The sequence below is a fragment of the Trachurus trachurus genome (assembly GCF_905171665.1).
Source record: "Trachurus trachurus genome assembly, chromosome: 20".
Classification (NCBI taxonomy): Eukaryota; Metazoa; Chordata; class Actinopteri; order Carangiformes; family Carangidae; genus Trachurus; species Trachurus trachurus.
In genome coordinates, this window is record NC_139911.1 from 10504393 (window position 1) to 10532366 (window position 27974).

The 27974-nt window shown below is 41.1% G+C and overlaps 1 protein-coding gene across 2 annotated transcripts; it reads left to right on the forward strand.

The window, feature by feature from the left end:
• The first annotated feature begins 151 nt into the window (after positions 1-151).
• On the forward strand, positions 152-27432 carry mtrr (5-methyltetrahydrofolate-homocysteine methyltransferase reductase). 2 transcript variants are annotated; one of them, XM_083995551.1, is made up of 15 exons: positions 152-221; positions 1264-1408; positions 1597-1750; positions 1944-2061; positions 2204-2708; positions 2785-2898; positions 3500-3656; positions 3771-3859; positions 5921-6101; positions 10583-10625; positions 13558-13738; positions 14372-14490; positions 19559-19651; positions 23124-23321; positions 26237-27432. In XM_083995551.1, the coding sequence occupies exons 2-15, from the start codon at positions 1265-1267 to the stop codon at positions 26379-26381; spliced, it is 2241 nt and encodes a 746-aa protein (XP_083851677.1). In that variant the 5' UTR covers positions 152-221; position 1264; the 3' UTR covers positions 26382-27432. The 2 variants fall into 2 exon arrangements, with proteins under 2 accessions (XP_083851677.1, XP_083851678.1); XM_083995552.1 differs by lacking the exon at positions 152-221 and adding an exon at positions 528-615.
• The last annotated feature ends 542 nt before the right edge of the window (positions 27433-27974 follow it).

Here is a 27974-nt window from a genome sequence, read left to right on the forward strand (position 1 = left end):
ATACAATAAATAAATAATTAATAAAGTCGCCAAAATATTAATCTTCGGTTCAAGGTTCTTCTAAGTGATATTTAAAAGGTACAACCAAAAAATAGTTTATCAAAAATGTGGTTTCTTCCGACGCGTACAATCACGGCCTTCTAAGATCTCGCGAGAATTCCGGTGTTGATAAAATTACATGGGGAAGAGAGGAGGACTGGATTGAAAAGCCACAAATAAAGGTATGACTGTATCCTCTGTAAAATTTACTTATGTAAAAATGCATTAATATATATGTTCTTTTGTATTACGGTGTTTTACACAGTTTTGTACCAGTTCCGCTTAAAAAAAAGACGTTTTCGAACCAGGGCATGTCTTCCGCATGTTAACTGTGTTGTCAGTTATCAGCTAAAAATACACAACTCTGCCGTGTTTATCAAGTGGCTGCATTTGATTTACATACGAAAAGATAAGATACATGCTCGATTCCACGTGTAGTTCTGTAACGCCGTCAACTTCTGACGCAACGTCCGGGTTGTTAATGGTGGCGTTCAGAGCTGCAGCGCTTCACAATTTGAAGAAGGTTGTTTTTTTGTGGCAGTCTGTCTGTAACCAGTCAAACCTTGAAGTATGTAGGTAAGCTGATGACGAAAACAAAACAGGCTATGACAAATGTCACATTGACATATGGCTGAAAATTCATGTGGTTTTATTGTTTTGTTATAATATATTAACCTCCGATCTTTAAAAAAAAAATGATTTCAATACGTGAATCGTGTCTTTGTAGCTATATAGGGACATTAGGGAGATTAAACATGCACTTTGCTCTTTGTGAACAACTGACACGTCTGTCATTCAATAGGAATAAAGTATGACCTTCCTTGCCTAAGTATAAACTGTGATAGTATGACTGGAGATTAATCTCTCTCAACTTTGGTGACATTACCTTTCTAAATCAAGATTTAAGTGAGGCAGCATGACTGTTTTTGTGTGTGGGAAGTTTTTTTTAAATAATTTGCCAATGTGTCTTACTGTCTTCTCTAGTTCTCTTTTTCTTTTTCACAAAAGGCATTTTGGCATGAAAAGCTCAGGTGTAATAAAAATGATGAAGAGCTCTATTATAGTGCAGCTGACTGGGACTGACACAATGGTGCTATTGTTGGTGTTATTTGAAACATCCATGCTTTTTCCATTAGAAAAAAAGTCAAAATGTCTGTTGTGAAAAATGTCTATTAAAAAATGTCATTCAGGAATAGGAATGATGTGTTTTTTTTGATGCCACAGTATGCCCTGTGAAGTGAAGCCTCGGGTCGTGGTTCTGTACGGATCTCAGAAGGGCCAGGCTCAATCCATAGCAGAGGGGATAGCTGAGGAGGCCGAGGATCATGGGCTGTTAGCTGAACTCTGTTGCTTGGACCAGAACGAGAAGGTAGCTACTGCACACTAGAGCAGTTTTATTCTCGTTTCACAGCATGGCTACTAATGCACAAGTACACACCAATAACGTCACAGCAGTGTTTATATTGTCTGATTGATTGTGAGGATATCAATGTCCTGTGTGTTTTACTGTGGACTGTGGAAACACCAGTCATTGATTAATCATATAACTGGTTCCAGTACAATTTGGAGAAGGAGAATGCCCCAGTGGTCTTTATTGTGTCTACTACTGGAGATGGGGAACCTCCAGACAATACCCTCCAATTTGTAAAGCGCATCAAGAAGAAGACCCTCCCCACTCAACACTATAAACACCTTTGCTATGCACTTTTAGGTAAATTCCACACTTAGGGTACAGAGTTTATTTAGCTCTTTATGTAGTGTCATCTGTAAATATGTGGAACTTTATATCCACAGCATATTTATGTAAATCATTACATTGCAGAGCTTTGCATATTGTTTACTTGCTGAGTAGTTACTGGCTTGAGAAATCTTCTTCATCATCTGTTTTACTCTGTGTGCTCCAGCTTTAGGAGACACTAATTATGCAAATTTCTGCAACTGTGGGAAGACAATTGAACGCCGTTTACAGGAACTTGGAGCCAAACAATTCTATGCGACAGGATATGCAGATGATGGTGTAGGGTAAGTTCCTTAGAGAAATGAAGTGTAGACATACAGTACAGTTCCTTAAATTTGGCATTTAACTTTCTTTTCCAAAAGTGAAATATTTTCACTACACTGCTAACTTGTCTAGTCTCCCTTGTGTGGACTTTCCTCTCTCCAGGCTGGAAGTGGTTGTCGACCCTTGGCTTGAAGGACTGTGGAAAGCAATCAAAGGGGCCATATCAAAAATGGCCACTGATAGGACAGATTCCTTGAAAGAGAATGTGGAGGATTCACCAAAGGGAACTCCAGATTCACACACACCAGATGTCCAGCTTAACCTCCTCAGCCTTAATGACCACAAGAGTTGCGAGACAGTCGGAGCATCTGTACACACGGACTCCAAATATGCATCTGCTGCTTCTTCTCCAGCTCCTGATACACGGACTGCTGTTTCTGATCTCAGGCCAACTTCTGCTGTGTTGGCGTCCCAGTCTCATGGTACTGCCAGTGTTTCTACATCAGCACAGGAGACACAGAACGGGGATGCTGGAGTTCCACATGCTGCTCTGGCAGCGTCGCTGACATGTTCCCTTCCCCCACTGTCACAGTCTGCTCTTAATGTTCCTACTCTGCCTCCTCCCTACCTGGATGTCTCTCTACAGGATGTGGACACTATGGAACAGGTGAGTAATGCTACTGATAAAACCAGTATTTCTGCCATATGTCACCATTCATCTCATAATTATTCTTTTTTTACAGGCTGTTACACGGTTAACCTGTGAAAATCAACATGAGGTTCCCATATCCAGAGCAGCTCAGATGACCAGAGGAGATTCAGTCAAGACGTCCCTGCTCTTGGAGTTGGACATCTCTGTAAGTTTGACAGAATAATGTTAATGGCATGTTCTTAAAGGGATACGGCGGAGCTACGGAGGCTGATGGGATTTCTTGGTTTCCCTCATCAAACTCATCAAATACACAATCCAACAACTCCAAAACGCTCTTGTGGACAAGTTGTGACCTGCACATTGACCACGCTGTGAGATAATTACCGAAATGCGCGTTCCTGTCGGGGGCCATTTTTCAGCAAGCAGTCTCTGCATTTGCCTCGAAAACAACTCTGTCTCATAACGTTCGATTATTATCTCATAGCGTGGTGAATGTGCAGGTCACAACTTGTCCATGAGAGCGTTTTAGAGTTGTTGGATTGTGTATTTGATGAGTTTGATGAGGGAAACCAATAAATCCCATTAGCCTCCACAGCGTAGCTCTGAGCAGCTCACGGCTCTGCTCCGCCGTTCTCAAAATTGCTTGCACCAACAATTAAAGGTAACGGACCTATACTGCTATGACTATAGGGATTATGGCAATGGACCAATTTGCCAAAATGTTGAACTGTCCCTTTAACCTTTAATAGTGTTAAGATGCAGTTTATGCTTTAGATCTTTTGTCTAAAAGAAATTATTATTCTCAGGCTTACCCAACGATGGCCTATCAGCCAGGGGATTCGTTTGATGTGTTCTGCCCAAACAGACCGACTGAGGTGGAGGACATGCTTCACAGACTGGGCCTTCAGGACCAGAGAAATCATCAAGTCCACATTTCTCTCAAAAAAGACACCAAGAAAAAAGGTGAAGTGCACCTGTGTGATGAAAGCACATTGCATATTAATGATTGCATGTTACTAAAGGTCTTTATCAACCTCATTTGACAACTCTCTGATGTTCTTTGCTCTCTGGCTGTAGGTGCCCAGGTGCCATCTTACATTGCTCAGGACGTTTCTTTGCTCTACTTGTTCACATGGTGTCTAGAGATCAGAAGTGTTCCTAAAAAGGTATTGTACAATATGTCCAAACATTGCTCTGCAGCTGCTGTCCTTGTAAATTGCGTCAGCCCAGCTACTCTTTCATGTGACATCCTATTTGTTCTTTTAGTGTATCTGCATAATATGAGAGAAGATATTTTCTTTAGTGTCATGTTTTTCCAGCAAGAGCAAGCTGCTTTTATTTGTATTGTCAAAGCTGGCATTGTAGCACTGTATTACTTTTTCATGCAGAAGCGCATTTACATTTTGACTGTTTCACTTGCCACCGATTTCTTTACTTCACAAGGCACATCGCTGCGCAAATAATCTGTCAGGACAGGGTCTGGGCCCACAAGATTTGCATGGGTCCATAGTTCGGTTTCATAAAGCTGAGGCAGGATGGGATTTAATATGTCTGGGTCAAAGGCTGAGTGATGATTAAACTTGTCTGGTCTTCTGTGGCAATGGAGATTAACACATTTGGTGCATCAAAGTGTCAAATGTCCACCTTGAGCTCTGGCAGTGTCTCACTTTTGAAAGTGGTCAGCATGAGTTTCACACCATTCTCTAACTTTAAATGCCATTACTATACTACTAACAGTGGATTGTAAATCACCAGGCGCCTCCCTGTACTCCTCGCACTCTTTCTAATTTCCACCTGAGAATTCATTTTTGCTCACATTGCATCCCCATACTGTTTTTTTTTATTATTATGCAAGTTCAGTTTATTATTTAATAAACACACTATAGTCTTAATTAAATTGAAAACTATTAATTTTTCTAAAGCGTGATCTGCATCAGTAGTTTACTGGTCTTTGCAAACAGAGCAATAAATGATGAAAGGAAGACAATTTGTAAAATGTCAGAATATGGCAGCAATCCAGAAGTTTCTATAAGTTTAATATATATATTCAGTGGTCAGCAGCATTATTTATGTATTCATTATGTTTAAAAACTTATCTTGAAATTAAATTCTAATGCAGAACTGTATGTAATATAGACTGGATGCCTGTTTTGATTTAATAACAAAGGCTTTTCAGCTTCAGTCGAAATTATAACTGCTACCACTTCAGTTCCCTGCTGCATGTAGGGATTGCACACACTCTTTTCTCCCGTGTTATTAAATTCCTGCACAGGAATTGATTGCTTCAGGTCAAAGTGTTGTCTATGGACTTACAAGGCAGTAAGAGTTTTATTTTACAACACCTGTCTGTGTAGTCCGAGCAGTTAATCTGTTTTACTAAAGCATTTACAACCTCTATAATTTTTAAACACCGTGATTTTTAAGGATAGTGAAAGATAATAACCACAGCCTCTTAGTAAGTACTTTTCCCAATAATGGCATCATATACATGCAGGTAGATGACTCTCCGTCTCTACTGAGACAAATATATTACACATGTCATCAAGAGACTCTGACATTTACATCCACCATCGTCAATTACTTGTGAAGTGCTGGTTATACCAACCTGCAAGAATGTGCCACTAATCTGCATTATACATTGCATTCAGCAAGCTGTAATGATTCACTGAAATGAAACAGATATGACAAACATGTAGAAGTTCTTATAACCAAAACACATCTATTAATAGATCATTGTAACAGTAGAGTAGCAGCAGCATTTTAATATTTAATTTAAAGTCAATTTTGATTTAAATCACCACCTACAAACGAATAACAAACTGCTATTAATGAAATGCCATTTGACCATTAATTGATTTTCATTAATTTGCCTAAGGATTGAAACAATGCCTCTTTTACTTTTCTAATGTCTCTGTAGCTTGCAGAGCATTTAAAAACTTATAATGGTTTTATTGTGGCAGAAATTATTATAGTATATTGAATTATTTGTGTCCCAAAGCCAGATTGGTGTCGAGCTCTAACTCTACAATTTTCATTTAGCCAGAAAACTTACAAAGTTTCTTTTTATTTTCATGTTCCCTGTGCACAGTGTGGCATTGAAGTTTGTCCTGCTGCAGGGCCAGAAAATGTATTATGTGGCTCTACTTTTGACTGTGGTGAACCTGAATCAGTGACTTTACATACACTTTCTCTTTCTGCTTCTCTCTCTGTGTGTGTGTGTGTGTCAGGCGTTTCTGCGAGCGCTGGCGGAGCATACGGGGGACAGCGTGCAGAGGAGGAGACTGCAGGAGCTCTGCAGTAAACAAGGCGCCACAGATTACAACCTGTATGTGAGAGACCCGAGCCTCAGCTTTTTGGAGCTTCTCGCGGCGTTCCCAACCTGCTCGCCTCCTCTCAGCCTCCTCATAGGTCAGAGTCCCTGCTGTTATCTCACTCACTCAGTTGAGGTTCAGAAATTTGTGAGCCTGCGAGTCCATAATAAACAGGTGTGTTGGGCAAAAGCTGTTCTTGCTACAGTGTCCTCTCTGTCGCTCCATGCAGAGTCACACAACGGAGAATTCATGGTGCTGAGGCCACAACAATGTGTTGATTGTGGGTTCTCACTGCAAAACATGATTATATATCATTGCAAAATATGATTATATATCATTGTGCTATATCACATTAACTGGCTGCGTGGAAGTCTCTCTGAAATCGAATCATTATTTAAAAAATAATGCAAATTATAATTAATTTGCGTGTCACGTTGCGTGTCACAGGTACATTTCTTAATCACCATGTTTATTGAGAACCTAATGAGAAAACAGTATTATATTTTTGTTTTACATTTTATTATTATAATATATTCATGCTTAATTAAAAGCAGACCTTCACATTGCCTGAAGCAAACGGGGAATTACAGTGATTGACATGAGTGGGATTTAGACTGCACCTGTACAAAATATCACTGGAATAATTTTCCTCAGAACTCGTCACTACTTCACTTTGAAAAGGACCTGAGGTTATGTCACGTCTTCCCCTTCTGTTCCTTTACTTGTTATTTAGCTGGATTGGTCACTCTCTCCTCCAGTAGGGGTCACTGTAGTCCCAGGAAATGGAGCGTGGAGTCTCGAGGCTGATTTTTGTGAGAGCATTTAATTATAGTGAATGGTCAGACAGTGTACATCGGACGGGCCCCCAAGGACCAACGCTCATTTCCTTGTCTGAAGTCCACATTGCTCCAATGTAGTCACTGTGTCACTGTTCCTGTGATTATAATGACACGACTGTAGCTGCAAATTAAGAGGGATTTTCTCAGTGTAGTCTTTCCCTGCCAATGATATTGATAATTTCTGCGTGCCATCCCTTAGTTGACCCTTTGAGCCAGCTGTTTGGGATTAAACTAACATTTCTCTCAGCTCATTTAGATAGCTGGCTAGTCAGTCACTATAGATCTAATAAGCTTTGACTAAAACTTAGCAGACAGTGAAATTAGTTGGCTACAGCTTTACATACAAGTTGTGTTGTCCTCTAAAACAGCTGTGTCACAGCTCTTGGCCTTGCCCAATGTCAGTTATTTTTGGCCGGCTTGCCAGCCACAGCACCTTTTTTTTTTTTTTTGCAGTGGTGAACTGATGGAGAAATTGGCAATCGGGACAGTCGTGCCCTCGTGAAAAATGTGGAGTCGGAGGCCCTTCGGGGCAACAGCTGTTATTTCAGGGACATGGTGCGGTTTAGTGGTGAGTCACAGAGCTCTGCAAGGACACAGGCGCACAGGGTCAGCGTGGATCATAGGTTAATGGTCAACTCTGACTCAGTGTGTCACCGTTAAAGTGTACCACTGCATTTTCTGCACGGCTCTTGGATCATTACCCTGACCGGAGAGGAGGCTTTTGCTGATCAGAGATTATGCTGTAATACACAAACCATAAATAATGAGGACAGATATCTGGGCCCAGCTGTCTTTGGCCCAGTGCAGGCTGGGTAAAAGTAAATTGTGGGTATAAACGGAGAAAGATACCTGCTTCCCAGAGTCAGCTCCCTTGTTATATGGTCCATTGTTTCATATAGTGTGTCAGATGAAAACTTTGAGGTCATAGCCCCAGGGAGGTGAAGGCTGTCCATGAGCATCTTTTTCAATTTACTTTACTGCAGCGGTCAAATAAAATTTTACCTGGGTGCAGTTTTCTTTCTTTTTTTTATCTGTTTATTTATTTTTCTTTACCTTTGTTGTGACCTGTGGAAGAAAGTAAAGCAAACTAAGGCAAAGGGAATGTCTCTGTATCTCAAGAGACTTGAGCCCATCTCTCTCCAGAAAGGCTTGAAATTTGAAATGAAGTTTCCTGGTCACAGTGCATGCGCCACATATCACATCTATATTCCCACATCATTCATTTAAGATATAATAAAATGCCCTGGAAAACTTTTGAATGGATTTGGAGAACCATGAGCTAGCAGGTCCATTTCTCTGAAGTGACTTGTAATTAGCATTTTGTGGGCTATAAAAAAAGAAAAAACCCTCCCACAGAGGATTCCTCTCTATGCTTTAATGCTAACAACCTCCCTTAATTTCATCTGCAGCCAAAGAAACTATCCATATATCTTAAGAAATATAACTTTTATGTTCAACCATATTGCTATCTCACTTTTTTCCCCTCAAAAACGGTCTTCCTGCATATAAATTGCAAGGCGGAGAGACTTTTGAGATATATAGATTATATTGTTGTGCAGCATGATCCATGATACCTCTGCAAATGATCACTTCTGAAAAACAAAGCAGGGACCCAGGCACTGTATATTTGTTTTGTTTTTCAGTGAAATACATACTTTTAAATGTATCCTCGAGCCTCTTACTGCAAAAAAAGGGAAAAGTTTGGCACTCAAAATGTTTTAAAAGTGATGTATCCCATATCTACCAGCGGTATCATGATGGTGCACTGATGTCAGATGATGGATTGACTGTCCTTTGCTTCAGACGTGCACTGTCACTTTGCGATAGGGAGGCAGCAACTTGAGCACCATGTGGCTGCAGGAGGATTGTGTTAATGTGCATGATACACCCTCTCATCCAAGAGGTGTGTGTTTTCACCAATTCCCTCAGATGGCTAAAAAGAAGAGGTTGCGTGTATGAGGATATGTCCAAAAAAGATTTTTAGTCCTATTTTTTTTTTCCACAAGTGACTCTCTGTGAGCTGCATCTGCAGAACAAGCATATTGATTATAACAAAACAAAAAGGCGAGTGTGCTGCTGTAGCTTCTCCTTGTAAAATGTGCCCTCCCACTAGTCCAATATCTTTTCAGTCCCCACGTCTGAACATTTTACTTCTTTCTCCGAATTTAAGTCTCCTTGACTGAAGTAGGAGTTTTTATGACTGCGCCAATCGACAGAACATTCATTAGCAAGCATTTTGTCAGTCGATTAATTGTTTAAGCAATATCTCAGGCAAACTTCTCCTCTCAAGTGTGAGACGCTTTAAGTGCTTTTCTTGGACTGAATTTATCTGGCTTTTAGAGTGCTGGTTCAAAAGCAGTACTATGTTGGGCTATGGGAAATTAAATATATTATTTATTAACATTTTTAAGAAAAGAACCAAAAGCTTAGTCTTTTAATGAAAATATTTTTTCGTTGCAGCCCTGATCAAAATTATAATGAGACATCTGATAGTACAAAAACAGAAACAAAAGATAAACACTGGTGACACTTCTTCTGTTTTCCTTCTAAGTACAATCTGTTTATGTGCAAAACTTTAAACAAGTTGAGCACTAAACAAACAGCAGAGGAAGGAAAATAAAGGCCACAATTTTACCCTGGCAAAGGGCTTTGTTTTGAACCTGACACACAATTCTCCTAGTAATTGGCTGGCTTAAATGTTTTGAACAAACAAAATGAAACCTATTTTCCATATCACTGAGATGGCACATTTTCGTTCGCTGAATATATTTTATTGTTTCAAAATTGACTGGTGAAATATCAGGTCTGAGCTGGGAAGTTAAAACAATTTTCACAATTGTACCATATTCATATATTATTTACCCAAATATATGCAATTTCTGTTTTTGGTGTTAGTTCCAGAGTTTGTTTGTCTTTTAGTATCTGAAGGATGTGAATCAGTGAAGTCATGTCGATTTAAACAGGGTGTTATGTTTTTGTTCCAAAACCTTTTAAACTTAGTTTTAAACGTTTCATTAAAAAAAAGAAGATGAGATGAAATGGATGTCTAAGTACGACGCTGCCTCACTAACACCCTGAGCTGTTTAGATGTCAGAGAATCCAGAAAGAGAGGAGAGAGCAGATTTAGTCCAGCTGTTTGTCTTTCCGAGCAATTTAGCAGAAAAATGTGTTATTGTAAGGCCTTGGCTGGTACATATGGTGCAGCTTCTCTCTCATAGGTTCATCCATCACTGAAATACAAATAAAATGCAAGGGAGTGCATAGCAAGCACATCACGCAGCTCTCAATCATCCCCTTTGTCCAGTAGTTTGCATCGGTCACAGCTTAGCAAATGGGCAGATCCTGCTGCTACAACGGGAGAAGTTATATACGTTTTGCTGATTTCTCTTGACACCTCCTCACAGATACAATGCGCACAACATATTACCCAAAAGAGGGCACCTTCATGGCTGGCAATGAAATAAGGTCTGCATAAGCAATCTGTTTCCTACTGGCTCCACATCTGGACACTTGGGATTCCATAACCCTGAGTTTGTAATTTCATAAATATAGAAGTGTGTCCTAGAAACAAGACTGAAACCTGGGTGGGGGGGTTGCTGGGGGTAGATTGGTAGGTAGGACGTCTCAATGGACCGAGATGACTTTCACTTATTGTGTCTCCTCTCTGTCACGGTTGTCTGTGTAACAAAATCTTAGCACGACATCAGGATGATTGACAGCTGTGTTTGCTTTTTTCCAGAGCATTTGCCGAAACTGCAGCCCAGGCCTTATTCAGCAGCCAGGTAAGGTGACAGAAAAATAAGACTGGAGCTTTTATACATTTTCTACTGCATACAACTGTCTGTTTTATTCTTGGCAAATAATCACAGAGGCTTAAGTCGTTCCCTAATTTCTGATGATGTTTCCTAGCTGCACAAATAGTGCACATTAAGAAATTGCATTAAGACGTTGATATTTCATGGAGAATTAAATCCTTGGATGTGTTCCTGTACAATTAAAAACACACCTCACTCTGGATTTAAATAATCCATGAACCTGATCATTAATCCAGTGATTCTAAATGATGTTCAGATCTGGAAATGGTTTGAAATTACTCTATTTTACCCTCACGCTTTTCTGTCAGAAATTGCGTCTAAATCATGATAGGTTGAGGGAATAACCATCATACATACATATCATTTATAGCGAGATGGAGCTCTTTTATCATTCATTCAGTTGCGAGGGAAATATACGGTAATATAACCTCCCCATCTTCATTTACTCAGACATTTAAAGTTTGACGCCTAATGAAATCCACGCAGGGAGCTCTTAAACCCTAATCTTGTAATCAGTTGTCGTCTTTCAAATTTGATTGAAGATGGAGTATTTCTGAAGATCATAAAACATTTATTACAAATACATTAGAAAATCCAGACATTTGGGTCATTTCGTCCCAAAAGTTCATAAATGTTCAGATAATTTACGACCAAATTAGCTCTGTTTAAGTTATTGCATAAGATGTGTTACAGCCCAGAGCAGATATACATGAGATGAATGATGAAATTGGTCTTTCATGTGTTTCTTTTTCATGTTTTGATCTTGTGATGTTCTAATCTTGTTTTGTGAATTTGTTGTTGTTATTTTATCACTGCACATGCATCATAACAAGTTGCTTAATCCTCCACTTTGTTTATTAGGTGCTATTAGACAAGAGAGTCGGAGTACGCATGATAAAATACATATTGATCCCACTCTATTGGCAGCCAGGAAATGCATCGCTATCCACTAGACTAGAGATCTGCTAGTGTGCCAACTCCTACATTGTGGCGGATTGAGCTTTCAAATTATCTGACATTTGAGAAATTTTATTATGACAGCAAAAGGACGCCAGGACTTTTATTAAGTTTGGCATTTTCATAGGTATTTAAATATTTGGAGATGTTTCAAACCTCCGTTAAAAATAAAAACAAAAATTAGCTATACAATAAGACATGCATAAAGCTGTATATACTATACCTAATAACCATGTTTGTTATGAATTCCTTTTGTCACACTCCCTGAACAGTCCATGCCCGTGTTATGAATGGGTATATTATTCCCTTATAATCTCAGTGATGAGGAGAGGAAACGGCACAAATGAATGGACTGTAAATAGTGTGTAGTCTTTATCTGGTTGTGCCGAGTTTAAATAGGCCCAAGTGTTCCTTCTCTTTGCCTCACTTAGCCTGTCATTGATTTACTCTTCCTGTTAAGCTAGTGCCCATTAAGTTTGCTTTAAAGCTCATGTGGAACAGCAACATCTAACGCAATGTCAAAACTTCTCCGCTCCCCTCATTAGTGCCTCACTTAGCTGCTTATTTGTGTGTGTGTTTGCATGTGTGGTTGTGTGCCTGTATGTTTGTGCAGAGAGAGTCAGGGAACGGACAGGAGAGATGGTGGCTGTAGTTTATCAGATGGTGCAGAGACATTAGAGGCCTGCATTATTGATGCTGTGGTCAATAGAGGTCTCCAGTGGCCCACAGGAACTGGAGAGTGAAGGATGAGAGAGCGTGACAGTGCTTCAGCCGGCATTGAAGCCAGGAATGGGTGAAGGGAGAGCCAGTTTTATTGAAGAAAAACAGACAGGAAGTTATTTTTCCTTCCACTCCCAGCAGTATTTTTTTTTCTTCTTTTAGTCCAGAATGAAGCAGGAGCAGACGTTATGGTGTAGATGAGTTATTCCCAACCAAGGGATACTTTAATCCTTGAGGGTGTGCCTGTAGTCTCCTGACGGGCAGTGGAAAAATAGTAGAGAGGCTTGGTTAATTGGCAAAAAAAATTGAAATTATGAAAATGATTTATATTTGGTAAGGAAGGAGATAAACACACACATTTCTCTGGGTGTTCATCTTTAGTAAAGGCGAAGTGTAATAAGCCTCCAGCCACCTCTCACCAACCTGTCGTGCTTAAGCTATTTATAATGTAGAGAATCGCAGTTTATTTAAAGTAGCTTAATTGCTAAGCAGTTGGCTTAAAGGAGATATATCATATTTGCATTACAAGCTGTTCACTTACCAATCTAGAAAAAAAAAACATTTTGAATTCAGGATCAAACTCTATGATAACCTCTTGTCTTAAACACAACAGTGACTTACTTGTCAAACGATGCCTGGCAACACACCACGTTTGATGTCAGAAGGCAAATACTGTAGTCCTTTTAAACTAAATGTTCAACAGTAGAAAATGACTAAATAGTTTAGAAAATTGAGAAATGGTCACATTCATTAGCTCAAATATCCATTCAAAAGAACACAATGGGTAGTGTTGATGAAGGGTACTTGAACCCATATGAATGGGGATATGCCAGACAAAGAAACAGTGAGGATCATACTTTAACACACAATAACCCATTGATTTATAAATAATATCGAATCAAACCCCCCCCGTAGCCTCTGTCGCTTTGTTCAGTTGTTGGCATCTGTAATTTTTCCTCACATGAACTTGCGTGAACCCTTTCTACACACATTGTTGTAGTCTCGTGTTTAGAGCTTACCCTCCCTCAGAATACATGTGCCTTTCTGTATCCATCTGCTCTCCCTCTGCTGCTCTGTATTGCACTCCATTTTTCACTTCATCGCTGTGCATCTCCCTGCTTGTCACCGTCTGTCTCTGCGTTGTTCGCACACTGTTTTTTTTTTTCCCTCCTCTACCTCTGTCCTCCGCCATCTCAAACTCTCTGTCGTCCCATCACTATAGCTCCTGTCTTAAGCACCCGGGAAAGCTGCATTTTGTCTTCAACGTGGTAGAGTTCCCAGCATGCTCTGGGCGGCCTGCGGGGAGGCGAGGCTTGTGTACTGGTTGGCTGTTTGACCTCATCAATCCTGGCCTGGTTTTCCCTGGGAAGCCTGAGTGCTCTGGCAGCCCGGCTCTGCCTAAGGTAATGAGTACACTGGAAAATAGAGGTGCTGTAAGTAGAAAGTGCAAATTTGTGGGCTCTCGGTTGGATTATGTATTTCTAAGTGTTCAAATTTGTGAGGACAAAAGTTCACAGGTGGTATTACAGTTATAACCCCCCGGTTATAAGGAGAAAAAATACATGTACCTCTCTAGGCTAAGCCTCCCTTAGATTAATTTTTCTAATAAAATTAAATAAAGGGACATGTACTGCCCATTTCACTTCAAATATTCCAGTTCAAGAGGCTCCTGAGTAAAAGAGACGGCAGAATATCCGAAAAGTGTGCAGTGTCTGGCATGAGGGATTTAACCTGTCGTACAAGACGTTTTAGGCTCCTCTGGAAGCTCAGCTTTAATGCATTGGACACTAAAAAAAGAACAACCTCTGGGCCAGTTGTGTGTGGTTAATTAAAAAAATTAATTTAAATTAAAGCAAGTAAATCCTCTCGAACACAGACTCTATGGATTCCAGTTGGAGCTCATGAGTTTTCTCATTAGTATGTCTAAGAATATTAACTAGATCAATTAATAGATTGGTAAGCCCATAGTGGCGTCTCAGCATTGTTGTAATTACTCTCATTATTTTAAATGCTTTCTAATGGCCTCTGGCCCTCAGATCCATGTGAGTTTGAGACCGAACTGCTCCTTTCGGCCTCCCTCTGACCCGTCGGTGCCCTTCATAATGGTCGGACCCGGCACAGGAGTTGCTCCCTTCATCGGATTCCTCCAACAAAGGTACGGCACATTTAACACCACAGTCTTATCAAGCAGGAGGCACATTATAGTTTGCAGCAATCTTTCATTTTGCACATGTCTTTATCAAGAAAAATCAAGCACACGTGGGAATGCACTTGATCCTCCGCCAGTCTTATTCATGCTATGAGATCGACTCCTGAACTAGGTCAGTCAAATGTTCATGTCAAGCATCAGAAGCATGCAGGTTATGTGCTGAATGATGTGCTGCGTGGCACGGATTACTCCAGCGAAAAATTCCTGCGCCTGGTAATGAATATTCAAAGTGTTGAAGTGATGCGCGTGAAGTTCACATCATCTCTGCATATTTTCAAGTAATCTGCGGAGACAATTCAATGAGACCCTGTTCAAAGCTGATAAAAGTCCACATCATCTACATCTCATAAGGCGCGATAAATCTAGCGGCGAGCTCTGCAATCACGTCGGGGGATTATTTCAGATGCTTCACTCGTCTCAACAGGAACAAATTAGGCCCCCTGTGATGCACACGTTTATGACTTGGTATGTAATGAACAGCGAGGAGTCCAGGAAAGGTGTTATTGATTTTTAAAGTGTAAAGTCCAGTAGGTGGTGGCCACGATGTAGGGCTAAATCACTGCTGATGAGTAGATGTTGGGATATTGACTGTGAGCTGCGCGAGTTGAAGTTATCCTCAATCTGTGTAACCTCACGTCCAAACGCCCGAGGAGTGACAAACATGACATTTTGTTTAATTTTGCAGAGGCTCCGAATTGACGGGTGAATCAAGATTGCGGGGCGATGACCTGCCAGAAGGATTTAATGTGACTAAAGCCTCTCTATCCAGGCTGAAGCCCATGTGTTGAACCAGGGCCCAGAGCCTCCATGACTTGTCAGAAAGCGGAGTAAGCCTTTTTAGTCAGACTGACATGTCTAACTCTTGGGTGGCTTTGTATAAATGAGGTTGTGCCCCAGTCAACTCCAATTGTCTCTAAATCCCCCGGATGTCTCCTCTGTTGTGGCGAGGTGATTGCTGGGAGAGTTGACACGGCATCTGCCGGAGCGACGTCGGCAGGCGGTGAATTGTCTGCAGCAGATTCCCCTCGGGAGGATGAGTGGTCGTCCGGGGTGAGAGGTGTTTGTGCCTGTTGGGATGCAGGGGGGCGGGCGGAGATAGCGCACGTTCTTCGGAGCGACCCCCGGTCACAGCCGCTCACAGACAGACTCCTCTGCTTAATGATCAAGGTTGAGCCAGGGGGACAGTGCTGTGGTGAGAACCACACTGATATGAACATAAGTCTTACTTTGATCCTTCCTGCTGCCGCCGTACCCAAACACTGCTCTCTGGAAAGAAGGAGAAAAAAAGACAGATATCAAAATACACATTTAAGTGTTTTATTAAAGGGCTGTCCTTGCAGACCTTCTTGTCAGTGCAAACAAAACACTCAGACCTTGATTGATTTTTTTTTTGAAGGCTTTGTTTCATAATACAACCACCAACCTCTAATCAAATCTAATCATCCTTGAGAGTTCAATGTTGTTTTTTTTAGTCTTTTAGAATTTCTTTGAAAATGTGTTTTTCCTATTTTTCATTTTTTATTCCAAGAGTCTCTTCACTGTTAGACTACAAACTCATGTGAACCAATTGATCAGTTTTGTCCGACTCCTCTGTCCTCCCCCTTCTCTCTCATCTCCTCCCCTGCCAACTGCATATTGTGCTGGAGGATTGTAAAAAACCTGTCATGGTGCGCGGCATTGTACAGAATCTAACTTGAGATTCCAAACAAAGCCTCGGCGGCCGGCGGTGCGCTGTGATAGGAGATAACAATCACCGGTTTGTCAACGGGATGCCGTATCTGCCTCGAGGCCTGAGAAAGGTCCTGTTAGCAACAAAACAACATGGGGACAGTTCGATATTTCTACCTCTCCGCAACTTCCGCCCCCGCTGTTACTCCACGGCTGTTTACAGAGGTACTTTGTGCGAGTTTGTAGTGTTGTCAGCACGTAGAAGAAGGTCAGAGGGCTGACTTAGTGGCGCTAAGGAGTTTTAATAAGACCCCCCAGTAGTCTGGTATTGATTGCTGCAGTTTGCACGGGAGGATTTTATGGAGAATGTAATTTCCAGTGTCTTTGTATTTAGCTTTGAGCAGTGACAGTTAAACAAATATTGTTTTTTAACTGAGTAGTTAGGCTTAATCTCCTTAGCAGCTCTAACAAGCTTTAATTTTGGAAAAAATTCAGTTTGCTCAGTTCAATACTTCGGTATGCCAGTAGGCATTCTTGGCACATTCAATATGACAACTTGTATTAAAGTTTGTTTGAGCAAATACAGAGCCTCCCTTTATCAGTGTAACCAAACAGCTGATTACAATTAGGCTGCAGCATCTTGCCACTCAGCGTTTCTCCGTGCTATGAAAACCTTTTGACTCCATTGCGATGAACTTCTACGGATTTTATTCTGCAATTTAATGTCATTGATTAAGCCTCAAGCTGTTGCTGTAAGGAGGCTTTTATTTTAGTTGTTGTTATATTTTCATGCCTAAAAGCCACTCGGCACCATTTGCACGAAGCTAGAAAGAAAACGGATGCAAGATATGAGATAATTGTGATGTTTACCAAGTCTTCACCTCAGCCTCTCCTGCAGCCCCCCCCCCCTCTCTCCTGCTGATCATCTGAATGGCACTGAAAGGCAACCGCCTCTGATTTCGACCCCAAATGGAGTGCTCTGTGGATGCTGCCTTTCCCTTGGGATTGTATTGCAGGCTGTTATAGTGTGTGGATGTGATGTGATGTGATTTGTATTCAGGGAAGGCGCCGGTGTGGTCTACTCAGAATGGAATCCAGGTTTTTCATATTGGTATTGATTCCTTTAGGGCAGGCGGCGAGAGGAGAGAGACGAGCCCACTAAAATGAGTTTACTTGAGGCTGTTTGCAGATCAGAAGAATCTCGTCCAGGATGCTAATGGACGGGATCTGAGTGTTCGGATCAAGTCAGGCAGACGGCTCTGTTACCAGGGCTCATTCACAGACTCATAGTTCAAAGGAACTTCTCCTCTAAAGTGTTTTTTTCTCAACTGGTCAAATTGCATCCAATTAACACAGAGCAAAGCTTTGTTTTATTATTCACATTGAGACTTCTGCATTGATTCAGTTGTTTTTTTCTTTTCTCCTACGGCTAATTAGTCCAGATGCGGAACGAACGATTATTCATTGTTTTATGATTCAAAGCAAAACTAAATATGTTCATCTTATACTCTCGGGAAAATATAGAAACACATCTATCAGTTTTCTGAACTCGAAGATGCAAAACATTTGATTGAAATATCCAATTAACAGTGACACAATGAATAGAATAATATTTGAGAAGGGATATTTGTTTGATTTAAAAGCGTAGGTCAGTGGTTCTGAAATGTTTTCTGCCTTTTTAAAGTGGAATAACACCCTGTCCCCCATGCCCTTGTAAACTTGTTAAATTTTTAATCTACCATTAGTAACATTTTGGAAACTGGCATCACAAAATAACACAAAAGCAAAGTTAATTGAAACAACGTTTTGTTGATCTGTGTTAAACTTTTTAGACAAAGACTCAGCTACACTTATTTTCTCCCTGACTCTTGTTTGGACTGACAAGTCAAAGATCTTTTTATCTTGTCCTTGTACTCCTCATCGTGCTGTCTGGATCATGATGAAGTATGAATTTTGATAATGTTTGTCTTCTTGTATTGTTCGCACATGAAATTGAATCATTCAACTCTAGTACCTTTTGTCCCTCCTCGAATACACCCACACCCTTTAAGAGGGCTATGGCTGACATTGAAAGTCCCACTCCACTTCTACTTATTGTTCATTTCGGTGTTTGACCTTTCATTTGCTGAGGGAAAGTTTGTCTGTCCTCACCTTAAGTCTGACTTTAGCAATTCAATTACGAGATGATTTTGCATGGCAGCTATCTTGGAAGCCATATGTGGTCCACTTCATTTTTTCAGTTTACATCCACAGAGAGTGTGTGCAGAGTCAAGCAGAGCCATCTTTTACCCATTAGTTTAACTTTTAAAATTAAAAACACTCATAAAGTCTGGACTTTTTTTTATTGGGGGAGAGTGAGTTGATGACATTTTTTGATCAGACACAAACGGTTGTTTTTATATATGTGGTCTTTAATCGTTAAAATGGTTAAGTGACAGATTTTCACTTGAACTCATTGATTCATCCACTTTTTCAGCACCATATTAGTGTTTCAACACCCTTTTCTCCATGCAACTCCATCAAGCATAAGAATTGGCAGCACTTTTTGACTTAGTGATTGCTGGAGAACACAAATCAAGATTTAGTCTGTACCTGAATAGCAAACTATGGGGTTTTAGGGCAAGCACCACCTTATCCATGCAGTGCAGCCGTGCAGCACAAAGGGTAGACTCAGCGCCTCTCTGTGGTATCCCTCAGCCCCTTGTTATGCTTGGTCACTTCAGCCCCCCCCTCCCTTCCAAACCGGGCTAACAGATAATGCGGGGCTCTTTAGAGAGTCAACTGACTGATGGCATCATGAAAGGTTGGGGGTCAACTGTTCTTATCGGGGCGAGAGCTGTCACCTTTTGCAGCAGGTGTGCAGCGCAGATACCGACATCCTCAGAGCAGCTTTGTGCCGCTGCGTTGCCATCGCCTGCAAAGAATTCTGGGAACTTTGCCAAACTCCCAAGTCACAAGAGGAATCAACTTTTGCAAGAGCAGTTCTTTTTCGCACACGAGCACAGTTGGGCACACATAGGCATATACATAACACACCCACACACACTCACACACAGTGCAGAGGCCCTTGGTTTCATTTGTGTAACTGTTTATAGTGATGGGATCTATCCTTCTGTTTGGGTGAAATTTAATAATACGTATAATGTCCTCGCTGCAGCATGCACGGTCGTTTCCGTGCATTAGGCATTTGTGGCGCTCAGTGTACTGTCATTGTATAAAGTGCTTAATGGTGTCACTACTCTTCTTTAACCTTTGCTGCTAGGAAGGACTTCCTCTCCTCCATCTGCTCTGGTCGTCTGTTGGTATTGATTGACCACTAACGTCTGCTGTACTGTTTGACTTTCAGAGAGAGGGAGAGGCAGGAGAACCCCGAGGCGGTGTTTGGTGAGACCTGGTTGTTCTTTGGTTGTCGCCACAGAGACAGAGACTACCTATTCAGGTGAGCCGTGTTTCTCTTGTCTGTTCGGCGCTTTGTTCCAAGACTGCATCCACTCACATATTCACATAATGCTTTGTATATACAGTCAGACCTACTGCTCTCAATCTTCACCTTGCCCCCAGCATATTGCACATACTGTATAAGTGTGACCTCCGTAATGTACATCTCATTTTATGGTTGCATGTTATTTTCTTACGATTGAAAGAGAACATGTGTTTCACTGTGACCTCTGGCAGGAAATTACAAAGAGGTTGTTGAAGACATTTCTCTTTTGAATCCTATTTCAGGTTGATAAAATATAGCTCAGTTGCTAATGAGTGTCTCATGAAATCTTCATTCTTCCTCCTGTTTTTATTTGTCAGCCAAAGGTTATGTCACTGTATGTATGAATACTGAGGATTTTAGAGGCGGTCATCTTATTGTTTTGGTTAAAGACTCACAGGATAGTTCAACATTTTGGCAAATTGGCCCATTGCCATTATCCCTATAGTTTTAGCAGTAGGTTCGTTACCTTTAATTGTCGGTGCAAGCTATTTTTAGAATGGCGGAGCAGAGCCGCGAGCTGCTCAGAGCTACGCTACGGAGGATAATGGGATTTCTTGGTTTCCCTCATCAAACTCATCAAACTCATCAAATACACAATCCAACAAGTGTTGTTGGATCGAAAATGTTGAACTATCCCTTTAATTGTTTGGATTCACTCTTGCTGGACATCAGTGCCTTTTCCAGCAGACAGCTGTGTATACTAACTGCCCAGCAACAGGGCCCACCACCATCCAGATAAAGCTAACAACAAGCTAGTGAACATAGTTCTACATTTAGAAGCTAAACCTCTGTTTTTGTTTCCACCAACTAAAAATGTTTAGAGCTGCAAGAAGACTAAATGTTGGACTTACTTACTCCAAATTTTCTAAAAAGTTGTCTCCAAGAAGCCCCTATAAATATTGTACAAGTTCAAGTGTTGTTTTATATTAAGCTTTTAAATGGCAATACTGAGTTTTAGTTTTTGACAACAAACATTTAAAGTAACTGAACATTTAAAAACTACAACTCAAGTGGATTCAATAATGAAAAAGAACACATTCATATTTCATAAGGAGATAAGACATTGATTCAGATTCAGTGCGGTGTGTATCTGAACAACAACCCTGCTGTTTCTTATACGAGAAGTTTTTACACAATGTTCAATATTTCCATCTGGCATCGGTTGAAAATGTTATCCAACTAAGTTGCTCTGAATATAGGCTACTAGCTTTGTTGTGTTGCGCTTGTGTTGATAAGCCCTGTACACTGACTTCACCTCGTGTGTAGATCATGTCTCACGTCGGTTTGCTTTGGTTTCACTCTCTCCTGACTACATACTAATTGATGTGCTTTTCCTAGTATCAGTAGTGTCCATGTACTTAATGCTGGGGCACTGATGGAGTTCTTTTGCAGGATTAAATTGTGCGAATGGATTAGTATCCTTAATCACACAAGAACAGATCACAGAGGATGTTGTTTGTTCCCCTCTGTGTCCTCTATCCCTTAGTTAAATACCAACTCACAGCCAGGTAGTAGGCGGTGTTTGTTCACAGTGTGGGCTTCTTTGATGAACACCCCCACAGTGTTGACCAAAGCGATTAGTCTGTGTTTTATGAGCCACCCGTGAAGAGTTGTACTCAATTTAAATAGGTTAGCAGAATGAGAACAACATACCTGCAGTTGAATTGGCCTGCCTGCATTCATCTCGGCTGGATTTCTCCAAGAGTAAGTGCAATTTGATGTCACATTGCCTTCGACTGTAGAAGCCTGCTTAGCATAGTTTATAGCACTTTTGAGCGTCCCAGATTTTTAAAGAAAAGTTCAGCCGAAGTCATAAGCAGGAGTTGAAATTTAAAGTTGCATAAATGGCTTTTTTATGCTTATAAATATTACCAAATGTCAAGACGGGATGTGCCCAACATCACAATCCTGCTATGATTTTTTTCCACCAGGAAAAACAAACAAAGCTTGCGATGCCTCAATCACTCACAGCACTTAACATCCCTGTGAGAGGTTGATGCCAATCTGGCTGCTTGTCACATCAAACTCGTCCTCCCCGCTCCTCTTCCCTGCACTTACCCTTCTCCCCTCCCTCCCATTTCTCAGCCTCTGTATGACATGTGATTTCATGCTGCAGGGGAAACATGACTGGAAGACCTGCTGGGTTCGCTTTCGGGTCCGGGATATCGCCACAGGCTGTTGTGTGTGTGTGTGTGTGTGTGTGTGAGGGTGTGTGTGTATATAAACTGAGAAGTCTGGCAGTTTTCACCTCTCAGAATAATAAAAAAAAAAAAAACCTTGTCAGTTTTCCAAGGTGTCACCTGTCCTTTGTCATCCCTCCGCTAGTTTCTGCTCACATGGCTATCAATCTGTGATGATTCATGTTCGGATGTCAAACAAAAGAAGATTCCGTCGTCGCGCTTCTCCTTGTCATTCATGTTGCTCTCATCATGTTCAAACAGATTTTACAATCACACGTCTTGGTCAAAAGAACGAGATCCTTTTAATAACTCTGTCTTCAATCAAAGGTGAGGAATAATAAATAATGCAGTAGAAGCAACAATTCTGGGCGTTTCGCATATAGAACAAAGACAATACCTCTGTCTGTCTGTGTCTTTAGTATTCACACCGCAATGTCCGTGCGTTAGTCCAGGAATGCCTTATTTTAGTCGAGGGGTTCCTGCAAAACACAGACCCCCGAGGCAAAGACCTTCACCCATGATCTTAAAACTGCGACTCGTTGAGTGTGTGTGTGTGTTTTTCACTCATTCCGACTGCTTAACTTTAAACAAGATGCTCTGAGCCACAGTAAACCTCACTCCCTCACCACCGTCCTTTTTCTCTTCCAATAGCACCCCGGGCCCTGTAAAAACACTGAGGCAGAAGAAGGAGTAGTTGGCAAGCGAACCACCGATAGGGAGCAAGGTTACACCCAACTGCAAGGCTGGGAGGATTGATTATAAAAAGATGCTTATAAAAGTGACTTGACCTTGCTTATGAAACACATATTTTTTCGCACCTCTCTCGTTAAGCAAGATAAATTGGTTGCCTGGCACAGCTTTGCTCAGACCTTTTGCCCATCAGTGTTTTGTTTTACTGAGCTTGACAGGTTTCTTTTTTGTTCATGGGAAATGTTTTTTGGGGGGTTTATGTCTTGTGAGATTGGTTGAAGCTGTTGCTAAATATCTTACGGGAGTGTTGTTGGACGTGGAAGGAAGGATAAACAGTCAGTGTGAGAATCCAGTTGAATTCTTGCCCTGCAATCTTGGCATCTTTTCTCCACATCAGCAACTGAATCGTTCCTCTCCGAATTCAAGGGTTCGGAGAGACTCCATTTTATTATTTTAGAATAAACCGCAGGAATAACCTTGTGTGAAATTTACAAAGAGCTGAAGTGTTTTGGATGTGACTCTGCATGTCGTCTCTCTTTTTTTTTTTTTTTTCCTAGAGAGGAGCTGGAGGGTTTCGTGACGGGTGGCATCCTGAACCACCTCAAGGTGTGTTTCTCCAGAGACGACCAGGAGGAGGAGGAGGAGGTCATTACCTCAGCAGCTCGACCCAGATACGTCCAACACAACTTGCTGCTCAACAGCCAGTACATCACCGAAATCTTGCTCAAACGGAGCGGTTACCTCTACGTGTGCGGGTAAGACTGAGAACAATGACAACAGCAATTCAGTGGTGACTTTTATTTCAACCATAAAAGTTACTGTATGAAGTTTTCTCTCCATATTTACTGATGTCCATCCAGCACCATTGTGTCGTCTTCTGGCTCCACTCAGACTACCTATATTATTCTTGTCCCATCATCTGTTATTTAATCTGTATAAATAGCTTAAATTTTTCATAATGGCTTAGAATATGATATTCAACTATACATTTCATCTGTGCAGGAAAAAAACAACAACATGAAGTCTCTTTAAATAAATGATTTCTATTACAAAAGGAGGTCTGTTCAAAATGTAAGTGCATCACAAAAAAAGAGAAAAGGATTTACAACTCCTAATTCACATGCATATGGTGTGTTGTTTGTACCTCCCAAAACTGGATTTCGCTTATCCTTCTATGCCACATAGTTCTAAACTATTAAAAAATACATCAGTGAGCTGCGCCGTTTCACTGGGTGACATGTTTCTTATTACAAAAAATATGGGAAAAGTAGATTAGAAGCAGCTCCTCAGACTAATAACAGTCACCACTTACACAGACTCAGTATGGAGAGTTGTTCCTGTGAGCGATAGAGCCAATGCCCGGGCATGTTAATGTGTTTCTTACTTCACCAGCTTGTTGTGCTTTATACCAAGACCCTTGCTTTGGGTTAAAGGGATAGTTCAACATTTTGGCAAATTGGTCCATTGCCATAATCCCTATAGTCATAGCAGTAGGTTCGTTACCTTTAATTGTCGGTGCAAGCTGTTTTTAGAACGCCGGAGCAGAGCCGTGAGCTGCTCAGAGCTACGCTACAGAGACTCATGGGATTTCTTGGTTTCCCTCATCAAACTCATCAAATACACAATCCAACAACTCCGAAACACTCTGGTGGACAAGTTGTGACCTGCACATTCACCACACTATGAGAGAATAACAGAACGTTACGAGACAGAGTTGTTTTCGAGGCAAATGCAGAGACTGCTTGCTGAAAAACTGTCCTTGACGGGAACACGCACATGAGCGGTTTTGCATTAATTTGCCTGCGTTCCGTTGCGTTCTGTTATTATCTCATAGCGTAGTGAATGTGCAGGTCACAACTTGTCCACCAGAGCGTTTTGGAGTTGTTGGATTGTGTATTTGATGAGTTTGATGAGGGAAACCAAGAAATCCCATTAGCCTCCATAGCATAGCTCTGAGCTCTGAGAATAGCTTGGACCGACAACATACAAACATACTGCTATGACTATAGGGATTATGGCAATGGGCCAATTTGACAAAAGTTTGATTGGATTTGGATATGATAGATTGAAGGAACCGTTTTCAGAAGAGACGTGCTAATAGGGAGCAACAGCGGGCACTAGCGTCATGCCATCGATTGATAGTGCCACATTGAAAGACTGGTGGTGCAGATACAATGTGCTCAGCAATGCCAGCTTAGGTAGAATGAATGTGCTGCATTGATTGAACGACAGCCATTCAAAGAGAGGTCCAAAGAGAAGTGGATAATCATGTGGACCGGACATTTCCACCACCAAGGACAACGTGCTCCATTTTCCATTAGTAACTTTGTACCATTTGAAAAGGCAAAGGAGAAAAAAAAGACAAACTGTGTGCCCAAGCATACACAGTGTGACCTCTACCTTACATGAAATCCTTTCAGACACTGTGATAGTGATCACAGTTATCAGTCTGTGGAGCTGTTTGACAGTAAGGCCCACTGATGTGTTTTTAATAGCTATAGTGTGACTCAATGGCACAGGCATAGAAGCTACATTGGATATTGGATGTACACACACAATATGCCATATCTGTCAGAAGGACAAATTCTTTGTTGGTTTGGTTCCATAATAGGATTTGACAACAATAATGAAAAATACAGAAAATCAGCAGCTTCACCTTTCCAAGTTACATTCATGCAACATGTGTTTGGGTGTTGCATTTGAGTACCTGGCATGAATTCTTTGTCTCGGAGCCCACGGCGCGGAGCGTTGCCAAGTGCAAGGCAGACTCAAGGCTCTGAAAGATTATCCATTCAGATGATCTGGTCTGATAAGAGGAGAATTCATCTTTCTTACGTAAACAGGGAGATTACCAGAGGTGGGATGGAAAATGGAAAATGAAAAAAGGTATCTTGAATCTGTCTCCATATTTTAAAGCAGATTAACACTGAATACGTAAGAGTATGAATACGGGCTATAAAGCCATATGACATTAAAGTGTAATTTCTTTCCTTTCTGTTAAAACTTGAATGAGACGTGTTTTTGAGGATGTCTCTCAAGTGACAGACCAAGCTGAATTCACCCATTGGCCATGCTGTTTTGGAGCAAGGTACTAAACTTATAAAAAAGTAAACAATAGCTGCTGAAGTGCCTTGCAACTTTCTGCTCATAACTCATTACTTTGCTGCTGCTGTCCTCACACTGATGCAACCTTTTATACAGTGTGTAGCATTTATAGTGTATACATACCTTCTCCTGACCTTTCTGAACAGTGTTGGTTCTTCCTGCCAGTGCAAAGACGACAAGATGGGGTGAAACACACTCGGGGTCGGGATGCCACGTCAGAGTCTCGTCAACATTTTGTGCAGCCCGGCATCACTTGGCTTCTCCTGTCTCGTCACTGCCAGGCCGCTTACCTCGCTTTTTTTGAGCAAATTACTTTTGAAACATCAGAACAGGGTGAATTTTTCAGAGTCAAAAAAGATATCGCTGTTGGATGATGAATCTTCCCCGATATGCTGCAACAGCAAGATAGAGATTTCAGCAATTTCCTCCTGGGATGAACCCCTGGACTGGCAGCAGCTTGCTGGTTTTTACAAACTATCAGATTGTGCCTCAGAAGTGCTGCCTCAGAGGCATGTGTATTAATTGCATTGCTGATTTTTCCTAATATATTTGTGCTGTTTTCTAGGGATGCAAAGAACATGGCGAAGGACGTGAACGACGCCCTGGTAGAGATGATGAAGACGGAGCTGCAGGTGGATCAACTGGAGGCCATGAAGAGACTGGCAGGGCTGAGAGAGGAGAAACGTTACTTACAGGACATCTGGGGCTGACAGTGGATGACCAGATAAAAGCGTATCGCAGCATCCACTGAGCATTTTTTTTTTACAACTCAGAAAAATAGGAAGAAAAATCAGCATGCTCAGCTGTAACATCCAGAGCCATAAAATTGTGGATGCTGAAGCCTGGAGGTAGTTTACACCACCCAATGTTACCAAGATGGAATGTATGATGCTGGCCTGGGGACATCAGTTCACTACATCATCCTGGGCTTTTGCTATTTGAAAAGAAATAACCTTGATCAGGGCAGTAGTGCTTCAGATTGGTAGGGCAGTATGAAAATGTGTTTTAGTGTAGAAAAGCCGCCTCCTTTTTAGTCCTGTCTGGGGAACAGTATACGTACTTCCGTTGGCTGACGGAGCGATGTTGATGAGACTCAGAGTGAGACTCCAGCCTAGAGGGAAACGACACAACAATCTGTAGTTTTTAATCAACACTCACTCACACACACACACACACACAGTAAATTATTTATTGTCACTCAAGGACAAAATTAATTTTTTTTTTTTGGTGGGAAATTATTTTTGTTTGTGAAATATGCCAGTCTGACTGCCAGCTAAATGCACCACGATTTACCTCTAGTCACAATCAGTCAAATTGTTTTACATAAAAGAAAATTCATCTCCGTTTGGCTGATTTGCTCCAGTTTTATCTCACATTTCATATTTTCATCCAAAACACTGTGGATTTTGTTGACTTTTTTATCCTTTTTTTTTTTGGGGACATCACAAAGACCGGCTAATGCATAAGGCCTTTAAAAAATGGCTGAGTGACAGTTTTATGAATTAAAATTCTAGAGATGAGGACATTTTTAGTAATTTTTCATTATATTGGGTTGAGTTCCAAGTGGATATGGCGTGACTCTTAATGATAATGTGCAGCTCTGACCAGAGCAATTTATCTAACTAACTTTGTTTGTGTCTGTCTGCCCCCACATACCCGGCAGACTGTCGGCTTGGAGACAGTGAACTCCAACTTTTCTAACTCCCACAAAGCCGACTAAAGTCTCCAGAACTGTGGTTAAAACAAACACAACTGTGCCTTGTGTGTTGAGGAATTAAAAGTCATTCAGTGTAAAACTGTTGTTTTCTACAGTTTTTTTTTTTTTTTTTTTTTTACTTGTGCACACACAGGTGTTGTTTGTGCATGACCTTACACACATGTATTAGGAGTCTGTGGGTGAGTGTGAGTGCAGGGAGGGAGGAGAAGCATTGGAAATTATCTGAGCGATAATGAACCCTGATTGATTGGGAGTGATTGTTTTATTTAAATTTAGAGATAATTTGATTGTTCAGGGTGACTTTGGTCAGAAGATGAAAGCGTACTATGCTAATTGAAGGCTTTTCGCAATGGGCTTCTTAGTACAACGCAGAACCCCAGAGAGCGGCTTCTCGGAATTAAATCTTCTAACAGCAGTCTTTTTATTTATCCTCTTGTAGGGAGGGGAGAGAAAAACATGTTTACAATCTCCACCGCCTGCGCTGTAGATGACAACCCATTCGCTACATTTTTCGGGGCCGGGTAAACAAAACATTTACTGTTGCAGAAAACAATCCCTGATAGTGAATAATTGGTTTAATACAGTG